Raw genomic sequence first — 26,821 nt, forward strand, 5'->3', positions numbered from 1 at the left:
TTTTTATATTGATATAAATTGCTCTGTGTTGCAGTAAAACCCTGATTATCGGGTATCCGTAAGAAGCCCCATTTAACATGGAAAAATTTTTGTGTTCAATCCTTTTCCCCACTATTATTATTTCCCTTGAAATACCGGGCACCATAATAATTTTTTCTTCTACCAAAGCTAATTTACCTACCGCTAAAAAGCAGAAAATCACGGCTAAACCGTTAAGACCTGCAAAGAATTTGCCCTGACGTATTAAGTAAATGCTTTTCTGATGTTCTCTTATATCTATTTGCTTTAATAAAAATATTTAATTACAGAATCAGGTATTGATATTTATGACTTAGGGGGAAAATACAAATGAATAAAACGCTGAGCTTTGCCGTCATGTAAATTTTTGGAAAGGTAGTCGTCGAGGTACTATCTAATACACTAAACATGAAACTAAATATCGTCATTGCCCTAAGTACCCCGACAATCGCTAAAATGACCCCGAGTAACGGCATTCCAAATAGTTTGACTTCAGACCGCAAGGGTTCCACTACCTGGTTTGCATATTCTTAACCCAAATGAAGAACCGTCTTTACCGCTTTTATTTATATTTTAAGCTTTATTGCTTCCGCAGTACCGAGTGACCAACACCAAACGCCAGCCCTTTTTAGTACATATCCGCTTCTCGGGCTAAGAATGTAGCGGCACCCCCTATGGCAAATGCTATATATCCAAGATTATCATAAACTAGATTAAATATTGGGGTAATCAGGTTGTTATTAGTGTTTCCTACCTGAAACCAATTGGCATATGCCGTATTAACCGAAGCAAGCACGCCTATAGCCGTAAGATATCCAGCAGCCTTTATATTTATCTGAAGATTACTTTGTCTCGTTTTAGTTTGATTAGACACTTTTATTTTTCTCCTTTATTAAATTGTTTAAAATTTTAATTTATTTATGCTACTCGTTCCTTTACCAAGGATTTAACAAGAATATTGATCGCGTCTTGATGTTCCCGATTAGCAATACGCTTAAAATCCCTTGCTACCTCAATGCACAGGCGTTGATTTTCAGTTTTCAGTGGGATGTTATCAGCTGCTTCAAAACCTTCGTAAAAATATGGTATTTGCCGATCAAGAGCCTCAGCAATTAACGCTAGCTTTGAAGCAAAAACCTGGTTACTTCCTTTTTCATATTTTTGTAGCTGTTGATGAGTTACACCAGTAACTTTTGATAATGCTGACGAGATAATCCTTTTGCAAATCTCAAAGAATAAATTTTATTACCTATAAATTTATTGATATTGTCTAATTGACTGTTTTATTAGCTATAATTATAAAAACTGTTTGTCAGTGTCATTATTATTCTTCCGTTTGTTTCTTATTCTTGTTAAATTGTCGCTCTAACTGCTATGCTACCACTAGATTATTATCCTTTTCCATGTAACCTCTCTCCGTTTAATATTTTCACTTCAAAATTATCATGATTACCTAATGCAGCTCCTTTACCTCTTCTTTAAGTAATTCTACCGAGGTTCTGGTTGCCTTCTGCTAGGCAATTAACAGGTTACTAGGTTCATAAATTGAATCCATGCTAGCAAAAAAGAGCCTTACATCCTCATTCTGTTTTTCTATTTTCTGCTCTAGCTCCTCCAGTTTATTTAGAATGTGGCCAAATAATTCTTTAATTTGTTTCTGTTTGTGTTGCATGGTGACCCCCTTTTTTCTGATGCTGCTGCTTACGATTTCCAGATATATATTGGTAGCAAAAACCATATAGCTTACTCCCATTATAATCAGAGTGGGTACCACAAGAGCTACAAGGACGTGCCTAAGGAATTCATTTGCCGTCCTCCATTAAATGGGAAAACCAGCAACGAAAATAAAACAGGTTAAAATCCTGCTAGTGCAGGTAGAATTTTTTTTATTTATGAGCCGTTGCAAATATGTTATTGCCGCGGTAGATTTTATTGGTTATATTCATGTTACCATATCATTTAATTAACTATATAATATTCCTCAATGCTTGGCATTGAGGCTTGGTATTAGCCGGTAACTAGTTTATAAGTTTGTCGACTCGAAAATAGTTACCGGTATTATTTTATCTATTTTAGCTAAAGGCTAAATATTGCAATATTTAAATTATCATTTTTGTGATAATACGCAACACTTTTTTTTTAGCATCATGCTTTTTTTAATATAAAAATTGTGTTTATTTATTACCTAAGTTAATTAATAACGTAAACCATGCCGTTATTAAAAGTATTTAAACTTACGTCACATAATTATTAAACAAATAAGAAGAAGCTAAAATATTTAAAAAATACAGCACAGATATATCTTCTAATTTAAAATATTCATTAGATATAAATTCAATGAGTTTTTTAGAGTTATCTAAAAAATCTAAAATTGCTTATGGTGCTGTTAGTAAACTGGTTAATAAGGCCGCAAGCCCTAATTTGGACACTTTAGTCAAAATTTCCAAGGTATTTAACCTAAATGTATCACAACTTATAGAAGAATTACCACTCACTACTAATACAGCACATAATTTTTAAACCATGGTTCCGATTATTGAGTGTGCTGAAGTCCCCCAAATTTTAGATAATTACTTTCAGGGCTAACAATTAAACCAGCCGTCTTATCTCCTAATTCCTTTATCGATGAAACGACTTTTATACTAACCGCAACCGCAGCAACTGAACCTGCTATTATTAAAGGCACACATCTAGTGTTTAATAGAATACACCAACCATTAAAAACCTATGATAATAAATTCGTTTTAGCAGTGATAAATAACAACAATTTGCCGGCATTAAAAAAATTATCTATCAATAAAAATGACGTTATTTTACAATCAATCAACGATACTATTCACAATCGTGTTTTCCACATCACTGATTCTGTATTAGCATATCTTGTTCAAGCTAGAGTAGATGTTTAAAAATTTTTTCGGAATTTGATTTACCTATACAACTCGCATATAATTTTTATCATTAAACACAAAAACAGATTTTACCGTTATAACCTTCAAATAATCAACTATTTAAGGTTGATAGGTTGTATATTTCAAGCAAATCAATTTTTTTAGCCCCAATACTTTTATAAAACTCAATTGAACTTATATTATCTTTCATACACCAACCCTCTATTCTTGTAATATTCTTCTCTTGAGCAATTGTTTTTAAGATTAGCCATTAACGTTTTACCCAACCCCCATACGTTGATATTCCGCTTCGACAAACAGTATATCAAGGAAAAGGCAAGGTGTAAGGTTAAAAGCCCATTGAGCATTAGCGAATGAAGAAAGATAGGAACCTAAAACGATACCACGCTCATCAATAACCAAGCCATACCAATCAGCTTCTTTACCAAACAAGTCGCTTAGTAGCCCATTCTTAGTTAATACAAAATCCGGGGACATAAACCCTGTAAGCATCGCTAGCCGGTAAGCTTGATTAAAAACCCTATCTATATCCTTTAACTCAATTGGTCGGATTATCATCATCCTAAAACCTTATAGCTTTATTTTAAAACCTTTTCAGAAAATTGGGAAAAAGCTTTTTTAATGATGGCTTTTCAAAAACACAACAGCCCTCAACTTCTTTTAAATAATTTACAAATTTTATAGTAAAAGGCATTTCTAATGACTCATAAACTACTTTTGTAATTGTAAGTAAGATTGTCATTCCTACCAATTTGCTTGTCGGAATCCTACCGAAAAATGCTATATATCCAAATAAAGTACTTTCTAATAATGCGCCCATTAACTTGCTAAAAATAGCTCTTAATGCAAAATATTTGCCCCGAAACTTGACTTTTAAAAATACTATTATAGTCGTGTTTAATAATTCTCCGGCAAAATAACTTAGCAATGAGCCGGCAACTATTCTTGGTGAGCCAAGAAATATTTGCTCAAACGCTTCTTGTTGTTTCCAATACTCTAAAGCAAGAAACATGAATACTAATTATATAAATGAGCCCATGAGATGCATAGTGGTATAAGTCACTTTTTTCAATATTCTAAGTTATTGCCACCAATGGTTAGCATTTTGTTTATTCTATAACATGGCAGAGTGGTATAAGTCTAATGATATCGATAATGATGCTGGAACTGTTTTTTGTTATGCTCCTCACTAAACAGCTGTTTTTGTTCACACCCATAGTGATATTAGTCAGACTTATACCAAACTAGATATGAGTTCTGTAGATATGGCTCAAATATGCTACAGAAACAACTACTGCAAAATGCAATCCATACAGTTTTTCTACTTGCTGAAAAATTATATACTTCAGTTAGCACATCACTTAAAATATATAATAATGGGAAAATAATTGTCCCAGCCTCTACTGCACAACCAAAAAAATTACTGATTTTTGTTTCTGCAATATTTGACAGTAGCAAAAGCACCGTAAATGCTATTGTTATAGAGTTATAGTGTTTTCTCTCCCTCTCAGACACTGTTTTACTATCGGTAAAAGCTCGATATAATTTTAATACATCTGATAAATCAAAAAGTTGCAACTTGTCTTTAATGATTTCCTTTAAGTCAACTTTAATAAGTTTATGTTGCCCTAATTCTTCACAAATAACACTTGTACTCTGAGAGTCGGTATAGTCTAGCGAATGAATTTTATATTTAGAATTTGATCCGGTCATTACTGAATCCCGTAATAATGATGAAAATGACGCATTCAAAAACATAATCCTAATCCACAATTCTCAATTTATACTTTAGTCGCAAATAATCCGACATGGCCTTTATTGCCGCTATCAACAGCATTAGGATTATCGAATAAGTTCATTCTATCTATGACAAACCGGTGTTCTTGTAGTAACTGCTCAAGTTTCGGAATATCAAAAACATGTAAATAGGGTTGTACATATTCTATGATCGGGATTAATTTCCCATTAGTTTTTTATTTCCCTGGGCCATTTTTTATCACTTGCACCACGTTCCTTATATACAGAGAGAAAACCATCCCTAATTGCGGTATGGTAAAGAGTAACTACTATAAAAAAATGTTTACCGGCAGGCACTAATTTATGAATTTTATCCCCTGTTGTATAATAGCTCTAAGAAGTCTAAAAAATGAAACATCCTTGCAGTTAATACCGCTCCTAAAGACTCACTCGGTATATTTATTTCATTAGGGAAAGCTCCGGGAAAAAGATGTAGACTTTTTAAAAATTGCTTAGGGGTTTGCTAAAATATAATTGATAAATGTTCTTTACTTAAATCGTTTGCTATAATCCTAGCGCCCTTTTCTAAAACTTTCTGTACCACAGCCCCTTAAGTGCATCCAAGTTCTAAAACCGGAAAATCAATACTTGATGAATATTCTATGCATTCTTGTGAAAAAATGTCAATAGCAGCTTTCATGTATCCCATCATGTTTAAGGTTAGGTTCATACCACCAATTTGCTGCGTACGTAACTTTTTACCACAGAATCTGGTGTAATCAAACTTACATTTATACCAATTTCGCTCTTGTCACATATATCAAAGTTTATTGTATTAGTGTGGGTATTTTGTCCTTGCATTTTTCTATTTTATAAACTTCAAAACTTAATTCGTATAACAACCTGTTTTTATTTGTTCGTATATTTCGTAAAGTAGATTTTTACTAACGATTGGTAATGATTTGTTTTTCTTTTATAACATATTTCGATTAATTTGTATTAACACCCTTACTTTTTATGCCTTTTGATATAGTGACTTTATCATAATTAACCATCCCTATCTTGCTTTGTAAAATACTTAAATAACCGATAAAACAAATTGCGCTCATATAACAGCTAATATAAAAAGTAGCATTATAAGTAAATTTTTCTATGATCAATTATGCAACAAGCGGAGATATACCATCTATAACTCTTAACCCTATGCTATAACAGAAAGAAGAACAGCTAAACCTATACTCTGTTGGAAACATTTCAATGATAGAAATATTCACCGTAGCGGCTTGCGAAGAAAAAATAATAGCATGGCCTATAAAGAATAATATTGCAGAAACATAGCTAAGATAAATTTTAACTAGATTTAATCCTATGTAGATATAAATAGCCAAGGTCAACAAACTGTTCTTTATTGGGTTTGGGCGTTTAATTTTGTATGATAAATAACCAAATACTTGTAATAGAATAATTAATACAATGGTTGTAATTAATGAATAATAACCAACCATAAAACCTGAGATTTTACTAACAAATTTTGGCAAAAATACCAGTATAAAATAAAAACTTATGCTGTTAGCAGCAGTGAAAACACTGCTTATACATTCATAAGGGTTATTTTTTATTCCGTCACATTAAAAATTCTGGGGTTTCTACCAGTTTTTTTGAACAAAATAACCGAAAAAAGAAAGACAGAAACCAAATAAAAAAGCAAATCTCCAGCTATAGTCAGGTAAAGCTGGATTCTAAACCACATTACTTACTATTGTTGCAAGCAATACTCTAGTTATACATCCACAAATAACCAATCCACCTATTGCTCCTCTTTTTTTCTGATCAAAATATTCAACTGCATATATTAAAGCCCCGCTATATTCACCACCTACAGATATTCCCTGTAATACCCGAATAAAAGCAATTAAATAGCAGTATATCAACCCAATAACAGCAAATGGAGGTAGCACACACAAACCTAAAGAAGCAAACCCCATTAACGTAACAATAAGGATTATTCCCTTTTTTCTTCCATATATATCCCCTATATAACCAAAAATAAAAGAACCTAAAGGCCAAAACAAAAACCCTATCGCAAACAATAAATAAGCGATTATTGTTGCGTTTGCTTCACCCAAAATGAATAAATAGTTCTTATTTGCAAAAAAGCATGTTTTCATATTACTCACAGCAATTTTTTATATAATAAAATGATAACTGATTAGTTAACTTTATGTAAATAGTTTCTAAATACGTGTTTTTGGATTGTTCACTCAAAACGGTATCGACTCATCAAAAGTTGTTAATTCTGCTAAGTTATCTTCTGAACTGGTGCTATTACTTACCTTTTCTTTGTTACCGGTTAACAAGTTTATTTAGTTTATATTTCTTTCTATAGAACCTTTTACCTCTCCTACTTTGCCAATGTAAGCTTTTACTTTTGGATAACCTTTAATCAGCAACCCTACCCCTTGCGTTACATATGTTTTAACCACCTTACCCAATGCTTCCGAATTAGTATTGCAATCAAACCATGTAGTTACTTTTCTGCTTATCAATCCATGTTCTAGATACTCCTACCAGAAAAGTTAAAAAGTTCGGATTCTCATTAGCTTTTGGGAATATTGGATCTTTCCCGACATGTCCTACTTTTCCTACATGACATGACACAACACGACACGGCATGACACAACATGACATGACATGACACGACATGTCTTACTAATTCTATTTCTGCACTAGTTATCATTTTTACCTCTTGTTAATTTTTTGATTTTTTAAATTGTGTTGCGTAAGCTTTAAAATATGCCGGTTACAATCCTCAAATTGCAAAAATTATCGTTTTTGATCTTAAGTCAGTTGCAAGCAATATCATGTAAAGACATGCTGTTAAAAAGCAAACAACAGAAGTTTTTGACGATAATGACAAAATATAAGTTTGAACTAAAGTTATGGTTAAAAAAGCAATTGAAAAATAAAGAGCACTATTTATGAGTGTTGGGTCCATTAAAAATGATAGATCTATTTGAGTTACTTTTTCTATTTTTGATTTTTTAGTTTTGTTATTTTTTGTTATGTTTTATATATTTTTGAGATACTATTGAATATAAATCAGAAACAGCAAAACCAGTTGCTGATAAAGTAAACGCACTAACAATTAAGTTATAAAAAATAACAGGCTAAGAAATTTTGCGAACAATTTAATCAGCCCCATAAATACGCTGATTTTACATATCACTATAGATATGTTGTCTATATGTTCTATTAATTTTGAATGCTGTATTTTTATAATTTTTATCCTTTATGTTTATTATATTGGGGTTCCAGACCCATGTTGGTAACTATCCTTTGACAACATTGCACAGGTTCGATTTCCTTAAAATTATCAATAATATAATCTATAGTGCTGCTACCTTTTAAACTCTTGAAACACATCATTGATTAAATTTTTATACGAATTACAAAAACAACTTGAATATCCCTCATTAATTAACCAATTTGTTATATCCTGTTAGCTTAAAGTTGTGTCTCTCATCACATTTTTAACCAGTTGTTCAAAATTGTGTTCTATTTCTATTTTGTTATACATCCTAATAACCTTTTCTTTAATTAACATTTTCATCATAGTCCTCGACTCTTTGCGGCAAGCCTAGATTCTTTCCCAGTTTTCTAATAAGTATAACAAGTGTCATAGCCTCAAAATGATTTACCCACGGTGAATCAGGTTTATGTGAGCTACAGGAACTTTCCATGCTCTCGTTAATCTCATCCCTGAAACACACTTTAACTTGCGCCTCGCCCAATTTTAGCTTTACCACCCTATAAGTTGCAATAAGATTATCTTTATGTTGTTTCTCTTAAGACGAAATATGTTTAATATTATGAACCATCCCAAGTTCATACTCAAAAAAGTCATCCTCATAAATCCCGCAGAGACGTTAAAAAACGTGGGATACTAACGAATTGTTAAAGAGCAGTTTTAACCATCCTCTATAGCTTATTTGCAGATCAATTGTTGACTTATAAGAAATAAGCCATGTCTGTCCGAGTGACGCAGCAGGATCAAGTCCGAATTTGCAGCATTTATAAAACACATTGATGATCGATAACTGACTGCATATCCTTAATTTATCATTGGTATTGATTTCCCATGCAAAAGACCTAGCCAACATTTCAAAAAGCAGTGTGTTGTTATTCATAAACTGTAGTAATTTGTCTTTTCTTGCATTACACAACTCATAAATTCCGTCTTTTGGTTTAGGTACTGATACCGCTACTTTTTCCTATTCCGTTAATTCACCTAAAGCAAATAATATATTGGCATTCAAGCTTAAGGGTATATCATTCTGAGGAAAAGGTTCTATATTGTGTTGCCCTGATGCCATAAGAGTATCATTTGTTATAACTGTGTTCATTGCTTAGCCTCCTATAATCTCTAAAATCCTATAAGTGTTATCGTTTGAATATTCCCTGAAGAGTTCAGGCATCGTCGCCTTAAGTTGTTTATATCAAGTCTGCTTGCCGTTCTTTTTCTTAAGGCTACTCTGTAACAACCTACATCAAGGGTACCGGTATCACCTTTAAATCTTTAAATTTCAATTTTTAGTTTCTCCTCCTGTTTCTCGAGCTCTTTGCGTTTTATTGAGGTTTTTTGCCATAAGCATACCTTTTCTCTGATTTCATTATCTGCTTTAATTGTCTTTGCACCCTCTATTTTCGGATATGCTTCTTGCAGCTTTGATGAAGTGGATGGCTCAGGCGGTATACCAGTAACAATTTGGTTATTCCAGAACCTATAACAGCTTTCTTAATACAAGATTCATACTCATAATCCCGTCAGTAAGTAAGACATGCATATTGCCAATTACTAAACAACACGGGAACGTCTACCCTATCAGCATTTGATAGCATTGCGTAATATGCTACCTGTGCTCTGTAATACTGCGGTATCCCTACCGCAGTATTACAGAGCACAGGTATAACCATATTTGTGTATTCCTATAACGTAAACCATATTTGTGTATTCCTACAACAATTCCTACCAGTATTCCTACAAGAAATATCTTTCAACCCTTTTTCCACGTTTTAAATCCTCAGTTTCCTCTTCATAAACCATTAGTGGACTTGTCTTTTCCCTGTAGACATCTAAAGGCGTGGAGTATGGTGATAAGTTCATGAGGAGGGCAATATCACTACCCCATATACCAAGCTTACAATCAAGTAAAAATTGCTCTCTATTGATCATTTGCCGCCCTCCATTCCACGTTTTTTAGAATTACTCCGTCTTGCATGAATTTGGATTTCAGCAGTAAGATTCACCTTTTCATAGATATTTAATTCCCGGATCATGTCTGGGCAATCATAACATTTAACTAAAAGTGCCTTATCAATAGTAAAAACATAGTAAGGCTTATAATTAATCGGAACATAATGGCTAAATATGACAAAAATCATGAGATATGATCATAATCAATTGGATATGATCATAATCAATAAGGCTATCAAAAATTGCAAAAATGCTTGCCCGGGTATCCGTTGAACGATCGGGCGAGTACCCGGGTACTCGTTAAAAAGCAATATTTTTTTTATAAAAATTGTACTTTATAAATAATAAAAAACAATAAAACGTGTCAATCAATGATGTCACTTATTTAAAATTTCACTTAAATCTAAAATTTATTTTGCATTAAGTTTTCAGGTTACACAACTCCCAATTACGATAAAGAAAAACTAAAATGTCTACTGTTTCGGGTGCCAATGACGCACGCCGTCGATTGACTACATTTTCAGCACTTGAAAAAGCACATTTTGCTGGCACCGAAGTCGCAGGTATGCACATGTACTTGCGAGCCAAAATAGAAAGCTTTGGGTAACGTTTGGTGTTATTTTGCCAAAACTCTAAGATATTTCCGCTGACAGTCAATGGCGTTTCCGAAAGGAAAGACGCCAATTCATCTATTTGTCCAAATTCTTCGTTGGCTGTGCACAGCAATGCTAGTTCATCAAAAACTTTCTCCTTCGGTAAGCCCGGTTCTAAATGATCCCGTGCTCGCTTTGGCATCGGTTCTTCCGCTACTACTTCTAAATTTTCTTCTAATACTGACATAACAATAGCTTCCATTTCAGCTCTAATGGCGGAGTATGTTTCATTTCGAATAGGGACTTCACAAAATTTTAAAAACTTATAACGTGGATCTAATACAGATGCTCTTGGTCCAGGTAGTACACTGAATCCTTCCAGATAATATCGCTTTGTTATTTCAGTAGCAATGACATTTTTGCAATTATTGGCAGCAGTGCATTCGTCTGGTTTTGCTGCTCGAACATTTTTTAGAACAATAGACAGTAGTGGATAAACTAATGACAACAAAGGATATTTCTGACCAGATGACATAGCTGTTACCTGCTTTAATGGTTTCAGAATGGGTATAATGGCTTGCGCAAGCAACCAGTTTTCCTCCGTCATTTGTAGAATTGACGCATGTCTTTTTGTTGTAAAATTTTGGTCAGACAGCACGGCTCCAATCACCCAACGTAGCTTCACTAATCGTTCGAACATGTCCAATGTGGGTTTCCATCGAGTAGAGCAGTCTATGATGACTTCGAATGTTTTTTCATCATCCTTAGATCTCAGTGCTGCTTGTTTGTTACGCAATTCTTGCATTGCTAAATTACTTCGCTTGAAGTGTGCAGCCAATTGCCTTGCAGCCCGAATCATATTCGCAATTGCTGGAAGTTTCAGACCAGCTCCAACGGCTAACTGTAGCGTGTGAGCAAAACAACGCTGATCTGGCCATTCATTAAGAAAGTCCATTGCTCGGTTTATATTTGAGCTGTTACCATGAGCTGTAGCAGCGATTTTCTGAACAGGAATTTGCCACTCGTTAGCAGCATCCTGCAAACAAATACTGATGTTTTCTCTAGTGTGCCGTTCAGGACATTCTTGTGTCTGCAAGATTGCAAATTCTAGCTCCCATTCCGTGTTAACTCAATGCGCAGATACACACATATATGCAATGTTTTGATTACTAGTCCGTTGTAAAAGCGACAAACTGTGCCTTCCCTAATTTCAGTTTCAGTGACTTGACCGTCTTGTTTTATCTTTTTTTTATCAGCTTTGTGGTAGTCGAACGAGTTTTAACAACATAGTCTGGATCTGTATATTTCAACAAGCTAAAAAATCCATCACCTTCAACTAAACTTATTGGGTGTGCATCACGAGCAACGAAGTCTGCAATTTTCTGATCCAAAATTAGTTTTCCTTCTTTCGTCATTTTTGGCCGCAAAGCTGTAAAGAAAGACAAAATGTTTGGTGTGCCCAAACTGCGTATGCAATCAATATCTATATAATGTGTTCTAGTAAGATGGTGTCGGATAGTGATTGTGTTGCCACCTTTCGCTGTCAAAATCGCCTCACATTGCTTGCACTTCACGCTGTTCTTATCGATTCGGTCTGCATAAGACCACACTTTTGATACTTCACTCTTTTTTTTTTCTATAAAATTAGTATTTTAAAATGTTTTTAAAACATAATTTATGTTTTAAAAACATAAATTATGTTTTAAAATCAAAGATTTGATTGATTGTTAAGGCTGATCTAGTTCATCAGCTTTCTCGAGTAAAAAATCGTATTGGACATTTTTATGAGTCTTATTAAACAAGGCATAGTTGTCAATAGCTTTATCAATCATTTCTAAATTTTGAAAATCAGTCATATTTTATAAAAATATATTAGTATTTTATCTTTATTTACAAAGTAATGTAGCTGTTTTTTTAGTGTTTTTTTTTGACCAAACAAAAAAAACAAGCTAGCGTATACGTAATCCACGTATTTTAATAAATACGATTATATTATTTTGTTACACTATGGAGGGTTTCATAGAAAAATAAACTGAGCTTGTGCAACGATTAGTGAGAATTTTTAGATAAAAAACTTGTTCTGATTCTAAAAACTTCTTATAACGTCAGACTTATTTAGTAATAAGTCAACCGTTTTTTTTTTTAACTACTAACAGCTAAACAACGATTGGTCTTAGAATAGTAATGTATTATCTATTCGTCAAGCCGTTTGTAGTTGGTTAAGTAAAAAATATTAAAATACAGTTTAACAATAAATAAAATGGCTATTTTAGCACACAAACAGAAACAAAATGCTCAAAAACAAATCCTTACTAGAAATAAAAACTGATCATTATCAGGATAAAAAACCTGCATTACCTATCCTTATTAACAAGGAGCAGCTAAATACGTTTATAACTAACAAAGACGAATCACCCGATTATTTAGCTATAAACATCTACTTTGATAATTTAAGGTCTTGGTATTACCCAAAGATTGACTATGAAAAAGACGGCAATTTATATCATATCAACAAGCTAAAAACTGGCGGGATAATTTTAAATTATGCAAGACTTGCTGAAATACACTTACGCAGCAAGGAAACTATTAGAAAAAAATAGTTAAATTAAAACATCTAGGTCTTGTAAATAGAAGCTTCCAACTTAGAGAAACCTCTACCACCAAATCATACAACAGGCTAATAGCTTATGTGTGGAAGGATCCTCCTTATTTTTATAACCCTATGGGAGTCTATAGCACCCAAGTTCCTAAGCTAATAGCTCAAACTAACCATGATTATATAAAGAGACGATATGGTATTACTTTTGGCTCTAAAGCCCTGCAAAATAAAAGGATTAATGAAAGGAGTTAGGGGAGGGTATCCAAGCACGGCTGGATACTAAAGAACTAAATATCAGATCACTACAACCGTAGAACCAGAAGTAGCAAATTCCTCTCCAGCACCGGTTAAACCTGTTAAGTTCAAAAAGCGACTTTCTAACGAGAGAAAAAAATCTACTAATACTCAAGCAAAAGCAAAGATATATAAACCTTTTGCTTATTCTAAGACGAAAACCATAGTAGACATATTACCTCCAATTGACCACGCAACTTGTGATGAATTACGCTCTAAATCAGGCCGTCCTTTTTCAAATAATTTTATCGCTCAGCTAGTTTTAAAAATGTCTAAAGATCCTAAGATAACGGCAACCTTTGACTATAGAAGCGGTTTTATCGCCTATATGGTTAAAGCCCTACAGCATGAGCTTCACCATGCTGTTAAAACAGAAAACATAAACTTCAGATTTAGGGGGTAATATACCGGTAAACAATAACAAACATCAAGCACCGCAAAAACTAGCTGAACCTCTGAAATTACCTGATAAAGTATGGGAGACATTTGCGATCAGCTAATAGAAACGTATGATATCCATACTTATAACAACTGGTTTAGTAAATTAACTCCCGTTATTGACAAAAGTGCTAAAACCATTGAGTTAAAAGCCCCCAAATCTTTTGTTCGGCAATGGGTGGAAGCTAACTATGGAGCAGCGATACAAAAATCAAATTGAAAACAAAGGAATTATTTATCAAATAATTAATCAGCGTACATCATGAAAAAAACTACTAACAACGGTGGCAAGAACGACCACAGATAATTTTAGGCTAATGTTGGGGAAGTAATAAAAAAATTTGATATTTTTGGTCAACTGAAAGAAATCCTGTCGCTGAAAAAAGCACGTTTTATGGTGGGCAATAACGGATCTGTAGCCGATCGTATTTTTATCAATAAGAATCAAGTAACGGAACCGTAATTTGATATGGCTCGTCAAGGTCTGGATAATGAGGTTACCTTCGAGGGGAAAATAATCGAATATGGGAACTTGGAAACATACGATGGATTGAATTTTCTTGAAGGGGAGCCGTTGCAAGATAGGATACGTTAAAAACTTGACAGTTTACTTGAAGGATACAGCAGCTTGATGTCATTATTATACTTTAGATTGGCGACTGGTTTGGTAAGCTAACCTCCATAATTAATGAATCCGCTAAAACTATAACTATTTCAAATATCGGTGTTTTGGCAAGAGTGGGCGAAATATAAAATCATTCTGGATACTAATTTTTAACAAAAATCTGACAAGTATTTAAGCAGTTGTAATAAATATCTTTTTGTATTATCACACATTATTATGATACAATAAGACCAAAAACTTTAGCAACAATTATGCAAAATATCTAAAATTACCAGCTTAAGTTTAGAATAAATAGAAGTGGTAAAATAACCGGAACAAATAAAGTTAGTACCTTTTATCGATAAAATGGTAAAGGATATTATATCCGGCGGAGGTAATGAAATATCGATAACGATTTCACTGTTAGATGAAACATTTAAAACCATTATCAATTCTGTCGATAAAGAAGAACTGAATGAATATCGCAATTCTCATAAAGGATTTTGTCAATACATGAAAATATTGGAAACTACCGCCGGTGGCTATTGCTAATGCTATGTATAAAAATTCCTGAATGATTTATGATAAAAAGAAAAAATATACCGTACCCAAAGCCAATGTTAAGTAGCGTTAATTACGAAAACTTTATAGACTTTTTTTCGTTAACGGATCTTGAATATAAAACAATGCAAAACGGTGGAAATTTTCTGGAAAAGTTAGAACAAACCCTGTTAAGTGCAAAAATGGCTCAAATCCCCAAAATGGTTGTGGTACACCTTTGTTGTTATTTAGGAGCTACAACTGCTATTTATAATCAGGATAAATCAAGAGATTTGGAACCGGAGATTTATAATCTTTTACAACAACATGCTCAATTAGCACTATCAAAATTTAATCATTACCTTTCTAACTCAAATACTAATAATCAATCCTTGATATTAGATCAATTAAAGGAGGACACACCGGGTTGCACTGTGATTCAAACTTTGCGTTTAGGTCGTATTATTATGGGTACGATAGAAAATTTATCAATTTCTCAAAGTAGTCTTTTAAAAAAACAAAAAGGTTTAATTTGTTCGCAAAATAATTTCTTTGCTTTCTTAATGCCGCTAGTGAATGAACAGCATGAAAAATGGCAGGAAAATTTTGCAGGGGTATCAATTAATCATGGTATTAATCAGCTGACGATACAGGTAGGTTGGCTTGTAGGTTATTTTTTTTATTTAGATAGCAGGCCAAATGCAAATTCATATTTAAAATATCGCTTACCTTGTATTCCACTCTATATAGACTATACTAATAAATTACTACAGGCCATGCTTACCGGGGGGAAAATACCGATAAGTATATAACTTTCAATTAACTTTAAATAGCATAAAATTCTAATTTCAAATAGTATAAAACCAACAGATGACACAGAAACAGCATTGTTGTTCGATGAAATTCAAGGATTATCTAAAAAGGTTCACGCTAGAATACCTCAAGCAATAACAGGGTTTCAGAAAGAAATGGCAATTGTTAAAGAGGAACTAGAAAAGCTTTTGATTGAGCTAATGGTAGGGCATATGGAAGTTATTTATATGAGCCTTTTTTATTTCTGATTTTCTTGGATGTCCAATTGCGTGGTATATCCCCTGAGTCACTTGCCAGAGTATCACCATTTGAAGAAATTGGAAATATTGTTAGTCTGATAAGAAAAACTACCTTTGAGTTGCCGGATCCGGAATTCGCATCTAACCTAAAAATGCTCAATAGCAAAATGCAGCGTTTAAAAAAAAAGTTACCTACTCTTAAGGATTTGGACAGTGTATCGGAAGGCAACGTGCAGGACCAAATCACTAGAGTTAATACGGTTAATTATGTACTAACATCTGGTTACCTGAAGCAGGATTACCACCTCAAAGCCATTTCTAATGTTTTATTTATTCAATGGCTGAGATTGTCTGTTTTCTATGGTGTTTCAGAAAAAGAATGGCAGAAAATGGATAACTACCCTGTTGAAATCTTAACTGCTGTTAGAGGTTATATACCAACAATAATCAATAAATAATGATTACATTGATGGAAGACTTGTACCCTACGTAAGCTTCTAGAACAACTTGAGAAGCAAAACAAAGGTAACAGAATAAGTTATTAATAAAATTGTTGATAAGATTGTAAAAAACCTTGGTTATATAAATCCGTATAAGTTCAAGAGGTATTGCTCACATTTTGGATAGTTGAAAAATAAGATGCTAAATTAAATTTCTCTATGCTGCATATGGTTATTTGAAAATTATTAAAGTTTCACGAGAGGATTTAAATTCACTAATTTTAAACTCTTCTACCACTACCAAGTTTTAAAAAAAGTTCAGTTTGTTTAAAGTTAGTGTTCCTGTCAAAAACTTCGGCGCAGTAAAAATCATCATTAAAATCATATTGAGGAAATTTTCTTTTTAGAAAACCCCAAATTTCTTGCCAGTCTTTCTTAATGATTTTCAGTTGATATCTTTTGTATTTTTAAAGGAAAAAGGTAAAGATATTCACCCAAATTAAAGCATGAAATAAGCCGGTATTGAAACTGTTTAATATATTGTATTGTAAGTATTGCTAAAAAATAAGACTCCTGCTAAAAGACAAATCCAAAAAGGTGTAAATGAAAAATATCTTAATAAAACTATGTCCATCTTAAGGCTTAATTGTATTCCATAATTAAACATTGCGCATTATATACTAAAAGTTGAACACTAACAACGGCTTTTCTAATGCCCGATAGTTATATTCGGTAAATATTTAAATCTTCTAATTTTAACTACAAAATAGCATGCTCTGGTAAACCTGAAGAATTTAATTCTTTATTTACGATATTAGTAATTTTTTCCTCAATTTTTTCTTTTTGATTAGAAAAATTGCTTAAACTAAGAGTTTTACTTAATTGATTAAGAGAGTTTTGTATATTAGGTTGGACCATTTTCTTCACGATTGTTTCGAAGTCCAATTTGTGAGTTATCAATAATTCCAAGGCTTTTTCTTTTGTTAGAATAACATCGAAAATTAGCTGGCAGCTAAAAATATATTTGGATTTTTGTTGTCTCTGTAGTAAGGCGTCCTTACCCGGTCTAGTTATAACTTTCCAACTATAAGTTTTCTTTTGAGGGAAAATAAAGAAGTTTTGCCAATAGTGAATTAAGTGCTTTCCCGGTGTGAGTTCGTTGATTTCTTAACGATTTTCTGGATTTCCTATGAAAGCTATGTCTTCTAGGTTGACTTGGTATTTAGCGGCTTTGAATGAGGCAACTAGTGACCAAATGGTTAGGATTCCTCCTGTAACTAACAATATCAGAATTTTTTTACTTTTGCTTTTTATGGTTTCTCAGTTAAGAACAATTTTTACAAATAGACTAAAAGTATTTGATAGTAAAAATACTGATAATCGTGATAGATAGGTTAGAGAAGAAAAAAAGCATATTGCACCAATAATTATGGAGAAATATATATACCGAACCTCGTTGTCTGAAATCTCTGGAATATTGCACATTGCCCATTCTTATAATTCTTCTTTTGTGATTATGGTTTTCATAATAATATTATCTATTTGGATTGGTTGTTTAATTGCGGAAGCAAGTCAAGAAGTTAAATTATAAATGCAGTTATTATTACTACTATGTTGGCCAGATATCCCCTAGTTTTTCGATATTTTATAATTCACGGTATGATTTAGGTGAATTTAATTGGTGATCTTTTATTCTTAGTTCTAGCTCTGCTGTTAAAGCGAATTGGTATTGTTTGTATCTGGCTCAAATTTTTTAATAAAACCTCTTGTTCTGTTTCCTATTAGCAAAAAAGGAAATAGGACAGGTCATTTTTTAAATCCTATGTCATTTTTATTTTTTCAACGAATGAGTTAAAAAATCTACGGGTAGGATTAGTCATTTCCATAATAAAAGGTTTACCTACAATTGCTGCTAATTCTTTAATTCCTGACGAGCAATGTTTGACATACTCAACGCCGTTAATGCAAGTTCTCAAACTTTTTTGTCTTGTTTGTTCTCGGTGATAACAAACATATTTTTTTCCCGGTCTGCACGTTTGTTTTTAAACAATATGATATGTTAAGTTTTAAAAGATATGTTAAGTTTAAACAATATCTATATATATTGTTTAAAACTTAACATATCTTTTGCGATGGAGTATGAAAATATGTATATATATTTTCTACAAAAAAATAAAAAATATGTATATTCAAATAAAAAATATATATTAATCTATGATAATTTAAAGACCGGAGTTTTAGTTAAATAGTTTTATGGCATTATAAAATAGGGATGGCTCATATCACAGTAATGTTTGAATTTTGAGCTTAGACTTTTAAATAAACCTTAAGAGGTTTAACTTTAAAAGTCTAACTAGTCGTATGTCAATTTGTGTGTTCTTCACACTCATACTAATAAAAACTTTCATATAAAATGGAAAAAACAGATTTTAAACTTGAAATAACTAATTTTTTTCGACCTTTAATATGTTTGCAGACATATGACTGGTTAGAAATTAAACATATAACTTAAAACTTGTTTGAAAAAGTTGTTTTCTCAGTTTAATGTTTTATCTTCATTGAGAGCAGCACTATTTTATACCAAGATATGGTCCATCAACTATAAAGCAAAATTTTATATCTAAACTTGAGTAATTAAAAAAAAATTTAACTTTGTTTGATTTTAGACAAACTAAAGCGCTAGGAGAAAAAAAAACTTTTTTTTTCTAAAAATTATTCGGCTTAAAAAAATGCAGCGAAACATAACCTTATTATAAAAACGTAAAACTCGTGTATTTTCCAGTACATGCATTAACCGCGTTGAGTAGCTTAGTCCATTATCTAAAATTTCAACGTTTACAGTTCGGTTTTTTCGGGCATCTTCTAGAGAGCGTACCAGATTTTGCGGTATCGTATGAGGAATCAAGTATATTAGGCATAATATAATACAAATCGTAATATAAGCAGAAATCAGACCTAATATAATGTTTATATAAGTTTCCTATTTGTTTATGTATTCTATCTACAGAATGCGTTAAATCTATTATCTTTTGATAATAAAGTAACTAACAGATTTTTATTGATTATAAGTTAGCTAATAGCTAATATATTAATAATTGAGTTATTAGATATGTTATGAGTACAATAGTATTTGCGTCCTCTAAAAATGGAGCAGGTAAGACAACTGCTGCAATTGTTTTGGCTTCTGAATTTGCAAGACAAGGTGCTTCTAAAGGGTCGAATATTACCTTGATTGATGCTGACCTAAATCAGCACAGTTCTAAGAGGGCATCTAAAGAAGGTTGGCCACAAAATATAAGTTTAATAGAGAATTCAGATGAAGATAGCATAATAGATAATATAGAGAGTGCTAATCAGGATAGTGCTGTTGTTATCTTTGATCTAGAGGGGCAGTCAGCATGGCGGTTGCAAGTTCAATTAGTAGGACGGATTTGGTAAAAATTTTATGTCAGGGATCGCAAGATGATGCTGATGAGGCTATTAAAACCATAAAAGTAATAAAGAGGCAGGAAAGGTTGTTAGCGAGATAAATAGCATATTCTGTCCTTTTTACTCGTACTCATCCTGCAATTACTGATTTAGGCTCTATAAAAAGGCATCCCCAATCAAGAAAAAATAGAAGGAAAAAGTTGCCCTATTTAGAACAGCTTGGAATCAAAGTCAGATCACTAATTAAAGATATCTTTCAGGAACTTGGCGAAAAGATCTGTTTATCATGCTCCCCTAGCAACGTCTTTAGTAACAAGTAAATGTCAATACATACGCTGTTACCTTAACTATATTATATCATAATTTGAAATTTTCCACATATTATTAGATGCTAAACCATAAAATTATACTAAGAAATAATAATTTTTTATATTTATTAATAAATCAAAAAGAGTAAATTGGCGTTTTTAATAAAATTTAAAAGTAAACAGGCTTACTATAAGAGGAATTACAGAAAAGGTTATGATTTATATATTTCCAAACTTCATATTCTTAAAGTACATATAAATACCTAAAAAAAAAAAAAAACTGACTTGTTTTTCGACTTATTAATCTAAAAAATTTAATTTTTATTTTTGATTGAAAGAATATTGAGATTGAGACAGAAAATTGATAGGTATTTATGTTTAAAAAGGCTTCTCCAATCAAGAAAAAATAGAAGGAAAAAGTTGCCCTATTTAGAACAGCTTGGAATCAAAGTCAGACCACTAATTAAAGATATCTTTCAGAAACTTGGCGAAAAGATCTGTTTATGATCACACAACATTTGAGCTTGCTAAACTTGCTTTAATTGAAAAAGAAAATGATCAGGATTTAATCAAAAAATATAAAGATATTACTTCAAAAGCTTCAGTGAAATAATACAACAAAAATGACTGAAAAGTACCTAGACATTATTTCGTCTAAAAATCCATAATATTACTGTTGTTCAACGCATTTAAAAGTCATTTAGTTTCTAATATATTTATTACTTGTCAACAACCTCAACGTTCTTACACAGAAAATTGTTTGATCGTACCAATCGTGCGCTGGCAGTTAACGTGCTGTTAATTGTTCTATGGTATTGTAAATTTTCGACAACAAAGCAGCAAGCAAATACGCTATGTGTCGATCTGAAGTTATAATATTTATCATAAAAAAAGAAGTCATCTGCTGAATAAATTGCTTTGGCTGTCCTCTTCATATTGCGGGGATAATAGACACGCCCGGTTAGCTTGATGTTCAACGCATTTAAAAGCCATTTTGTTTCTAATATATTTATTACTTGTCAACAACCCCAACGTTCTTGCACAGAAAATTGTTTGCTATATATAGCATTTAAAAATACAACTTGTGACTCTTGTCAACAATTAATCATCGTTATAAAAAAATGTTATAATAATAAAAATATGCAACGTGTAACATTTTGTAACATTTTTACTTGTCATGCTCCCCTAGCAACGTCCTTAGTAACAAGTAAATGTCAATACATACGCTGTTACCTTAGCCATATTATTTCATAATTTGAAATTTTCCACATATTATTAGATGCTAAACCATAAAATTATACTAAGAAATAATAATTTTTTATATTTATTAATAAATCAAAAATAGTAAATTGGCGTTTTTAATAAAATTTAAAAGTAAACAGGCTTACTATAAGAGGAATTACAGAAAAGGTTATGATCTATATATTTCCAAACTTCATATTCTTAAAGTACATATAAATACCTAAGAAAAAAAAAAACTGACTTGTTTTTCGACTTATTGATCTAAAAAATTTAATTTTTATTTTTGATTGAAAGATTATTGAGATTGAGACAAAAAATTGATAGGTATTTATGTTTAGGCACAACCAGAAAGTAAGAGTTCTTACTTATGTGTAAAACTACAATATGCATATTTAATAAACTCAATTAAAAATATTTAAATATTAAAAACAGGTATTTTCACTCAGAGCTAGCCAAAAATAAGAGATATTTTCTATTAAAATATGGTATAAAAATGCAATATTCATGACATATCCATGTCCATAAATAGTATCCATGTCCACAGATAAACTTAATTTTAAATATCAAAACACATTAACTCTTTGAATTCCATGTTTTTATGAATTGACAAATTTATATACAAATTAGTGAACTTCTTCACATATTCCTTTGTTTTTCTTTGGACTGTAAAACAAAACAAATGTAGGCAATATTATGCAAAAATATTGTCATATACATATCATAGGCATACGCAAACTGTCAATTCTAAAAAATAATGGATAAAAGGAAGCAAGCAAATGTTTTTTAAGATTCAAGGGCCATGTTGGTGCATAAATTTAAATCCCACATCAACTTTGCACATCACTTTGCATCTCACAATTTTTAAACTTGTAAGTCAAGGTAGGGATAGTGTCATCACTGCAGTATTTCATCTTAACTTCATTTTGACATACAGGAATAAATTCATGAAAGTTTCTTGTTTCTGGTATTGTTTTTACATTTTTAAATCGGTCAGATTGTAATAATCTTGTTTCTATCAAACTTTCCCTTGAAATATAAATAAAGTTTATACCTTTGATGTTGTTAGTGCAATATGTAAACATGTCACGTGAGTTTAATATTTGATTTGTAGAAACTCTCTGCAAACTAGCATTAGCTACAAGCCGTTTAACTGTTCCTTCTATACCATCACAAGGTTGCTTTCCATGGCTGGTTGCAAAGAAAACCCATTTCGCATCTATTCTAAAGTCTGATTTATGCTGACATAGATTAAAAATATTTTTGCAGTTTTTATATTGAGATGAACAGCCATCAGAAAAGTAGATCACATTTACAATGCTGGTAATCTTTTGCTTCTGCTTCTGATTATTGATAATTGATTTTTGTACCTCGTAAACCATTGGTACATCATGATTGTTATCATCTGATATAATGCAATATGAAGTGGAATGCAACACTTGATTTTCTTTATAATACACAACTACTTGATCAAGTTTGCACGGAAGATTATTCCAATGAAAACCTTTGTAATTCATCCTGCACAACAAAACTATAGTTTTCTGCAAAATCTTCTACAATTATTGCACTATTTAATTGCAGTTCTTCTTTAAGGTTTTTTAAATATTTAGATTGGCATTTAGAAATATATGAATGTGCTATTAGTTTGACTAGTTTTTCCATCACCATATTTACATAATCTGGTATGCTTACAAGCTGTATAACTAAATCTGATCTTTCAGTAGTAACCCATTGGTTAAATTCGATAGTATCTTCTTCCTCAAACTGTCCTATTAGTTCGAATAGCTTTTCTTCTAATTTAGATGTACATTTTGGACATTGTGTACATGGATGTAACATGCATTCTTTGTTTTGCATATCACAAACAATAAATTTATAAAGTTCATGGTAATCAATTTTAATGGGTAGGAGAATTAACTTGGAAGATACAAACGCACACAGAATGGGTTCCTGATGAGTTTAGTAAAACACACCATTTAGGTCTTAAACCACAAAACTTGGAAAAACCTAACTTTACATGTGGATATCGAATTTTAAATGAAACAAATAACTCTTTTAAGCTTGATAAAAGTAGTCGCTTTTGCATATGGACTTTCCAACTAACACTTACAAAATCCTTTTGACCACGCATCTGGCAAGAGTTTTCATCATCTTCATAAAAAAAGTTTCACTAAAGTAATTATTTGATTAGGGAGCATTTTACCTCGCTTAGTTTGTGGAACTGCAAGAACTCCTTCCTTCTTTGCTAAAGATCTAGATTTTATTATTAGATACTTTGAAACACCAAAATACTCACTAGCTGCTTTAATTGACCATTCTTGTGGGCACAAAGTCAATATTTGAATTTTGTTCCTAAATGAACAGGATTTTTCAAGTGTATATTTTCTCAAAACTAACATTTTTTCGAACTGAACAACTTTTTTTTTTTAAATCAAGAATATATTCATTATCAAAACTTCAACTTCTGTCAATGGAATTTTTAAAGAACTTGATAACTTTTCTTTGAAAACTGATGTAATAGTTTAAATTTTTTTTTCCTAACACTCATACAATTCGCAAATGGTTTTTCGTGAAGCTTGACTGGTGACACACCAATTATACTGAGACAATCCGAAAGTTCTTATCTGTTTTTATTTATATCAGCTTCTGGTTGAATGTTAAATACATTTTCTTTATTTATACTTTTATTTGTGTAATCATCAGAAATATCAATGTTATCAGTGTTAATTTCAGTGGAAGCTTTTAATTTGACTAAGCAATTTGTACAAATTTTCTGACCAGGTACAATATTGAACCTGTTGTCTAAAGCTATGGTTCTTAACATGACTTCTCTGAGAGATGCTAAATTAAAAAATATAACTTAATAAAATAAAATGTGCCTAGTATTAACAAAAATAAAGACCTTAAAATTATGACAAAGTAACATTTATAAAAATCATTATGACAAGCTTTACTAACCTTTGCATGGTCTTTTGTGAACTAACAGTGGATCACAGCATTTATTCTGAAACACAGGGAACTTCTCAAGATAGAACTATTGATGATGAAAACATAAATCAATAATCAAAACAGGAGAAACACCAGACCTCAGCGCAACTAAATTTTGCTCATCTGGAGCTAAATCTTTAAAAAATTTTATTCCAATGTGGTTTGTAAACGTTAACTTGTGACAATTTGATTTTAAAACGAATCCAATGGAGCATTGTAATGTTCCAGCCATTATAAAAATATTTAATTTCAATATTTTATTTTTCTAAAACCAACATTAAATAAATAATAATTTCTAACATGAGTATTATAATCAAAACTTTATTTTAAAATAAATAAGTGTAATCATTACACTTATTTATTTTCAAAATAAAAATGAATTTCTGGCTTCTTGTTTAATTAATTAAATGGAGCAAATTGTTCTAACATTTGAATATTAAATATAAAAATACTTATGTGAGAAATTATAATTTTTTTGTGAGAATTTGTTTTAGTTATAATCTCTATATGGAGATTATAACCAAAACGGTAAATAAAAATGCAAAAATAAAATTGCAAAAATAAAACAATAATAAAATAGATATGTGCATTAAAAAACAGTGAAATAATTTTTGCCTCTTACAGGTATTTATATATAAACTATTATTGTAAAGATTTAAAATGAATAGACCAATACTTTTTCTGCAATTAATCTTAAACTAGACATGTTTACTGAAAAATTATTGTTAAAAAACCGGTTTCTATCTTAAAGATTTTATTCAAATATATGATCTAATAACTTTAAGTAATGATTTTTGATTTCTTTTTTCAAAAGTTTCTATACCAATTAAATTTTGTAAACGTATGGTCAATGTAACTGTGCATACTTTAACATTTAAGTGTTGCTATAGACGTTGCTAAGAGCGCGAAGATTAAAAAAATGTAAAAAATCTTAAACTTCAAAGACCCATAACTCTCAAAATATTGGCTCCAAATTATTTTTGAATATTCCTAACGACGGTATTAACTGCATTTGTGCCAAAAATAAAATATTTCTGAGATGGTGGGTTATCTCGACTTGTTGTTTTGACATGGAATTACCCAGTCATATGCAAGGAGAATGTGTTTACCAGTAATCCTGCTATAAAGAATCAAAAGCTATTTGAGCTTGACGTAAAACCTACAATTCTTCAAACCAGAGAAGTTTACCCCGGTTACAAGATGCACTGGAAATTTTATGAATTGCCGAAATATAAACAAAGTAGTATTTATGGAGGATATAGGTACAGGAAGCCCATTTAAATATCAATGGCTAGAATTCCTGATTGACTGTTCGAAATATCGGGATAAACCGGACAGAAATACAGTAATTAAAAAACCGTATGAAAACATGAAGGTAGCAAAATGGGATAATAATACACAAGCATTATATTGGAAACAAAAAATTAATGCGCAAGAGGCCGAAGAAATAGTAGATGAAGCTTTTGAAAAAGGCAAGGAAAAAGGAAAGTTAAAAGGAGAAATAAAGGGAGAAATCTCGAAAGTAAAAGGTTTCCTTGATTTTGGTGCTTCACAAGAACAGATTATTTCAAAGCTAAAATTCTTAACACAGGATAAAGTAAAGGATAAAATTGAGACGAATCTAGCGTATATTCAAGAACATCTTGCGGATTCTGATAGTGATATTTGTGATGAGCTGGGGCTTGTCGGAGATTTGTTTGAAAATTAATTAACTAATAATTAATTAACAAATAAAATTAACTATAGTGATTGTTTAAAATAAAGGCATTTTGTTTAAATTAACAAATAATGTTGTAAAATATATTTTATGCAGGCATTTATTTTTAATTCAAATGTTTGAATTTATTTTTGCATGTCTTTTTAAAAGTTTATTGGAAGATTCAGGGTTCCCACAGACCTGGAAAGTCCTGGAATTTGACTAGTGTCCTGAAAAATCCTGGAAAGTCCTGGAATTTTTCATTTTTTCTCTTAAATCCTGGAAAAGTCTTGGAATTTTTTAAATTCAAGGAATTAAATTTCAAATTTTTTAATCATATTTTTAAGTAATATGGGTTCCATAGTTAAAATTTTAAATTAAATTTTCAAGAGGTTAAATTTTTTAGTTCTGATTTATGAATAATATCATAATCAAGTATATTTTCCCTCTCACCAATGTAAACATTTTGATTAAGATAAATATTTCAAAATGTAAAGTATAGTACGCAGTTGGTTGCTTCTACTAAATATATCTGTAAAAATGCTTGACATGCTAAGAATTATATGATTGATTGAGAACTTTTCATATTTTTAAATTAGTTAAATGTTTATAGCTTAGTTTAAGTTGCAGTCAGTTTTTAAAATTATGTTTAGATTTTTTCAAAATGTTTTTTTATTTTAGTG

At 31.4% G+C, this 26,821-nt stretch overlaps 1 protein-coding gene across 1 annotated transcript; it reads right to left on the reverse strand.

The window, feature by feature from the left end:
* Nucleotides 1-10,338: 10,338 nt before the first annotated feature.
* LOC136080183 (E3 SUMO-protein ligase ZBED1-like) lies at nt 10,339-14,892 on the reverse strand. The gene is made up of 3 exons (XM_065796796.1): nt 14,799-14,892; nt 11,798-12,147; nt 10,339-11,601 (listed from the first exon to the last, which is right to left on the reverse strand). The coding sequence occupies exons 1-3, from the start codon at nt 14,890-14,892 to the stop codon at nt 10,339-10,341; spliced, it is 1,707 nt and encodes a 568-aa protein (XP_065652868.1).
* Nucleotides 14,893-26,821: the final 11,929 nt, after the last annotated feature.

The sequence above is a fragment of the Hydra vulgaris genome, chromosome 05, assembly GCF_038396675.1.
Source record: "Hydra vulgaris chromosome 05, alternate assembly HydraT2T_AEP".
NCBI lineage: Eukaryota > Metazoa > Cnidaria > Hydrozoa > Anthoathecata > Hydridae > Hydra > Hydra vulgaris.

Excerpts from the sequence above, each read along its gene's own strand:
- LOC136080183 (XM_065796796.1), bottom strand. The coding sequence starts at position 14,892 with ATGGTTTTAAATGTTTCATCTAACAGTGAAATCGTTATCGATATTTCA. Across the intron at positions 12,148-14,798 it reads TACCATTTTATCGATAAAAG|AAAAAAAAAAGAGTGAAGTA; the intron begins GTACTAACTTTA and ends CTAATTTTATAG. Across the intron at positions 11,602-11,797 it reads AATATACAGATCCAGACTAT|ACACAAGAATGTCCTGAACG; the intron begins GTTGTTAAAACT and ends GCAATCTTGCAG.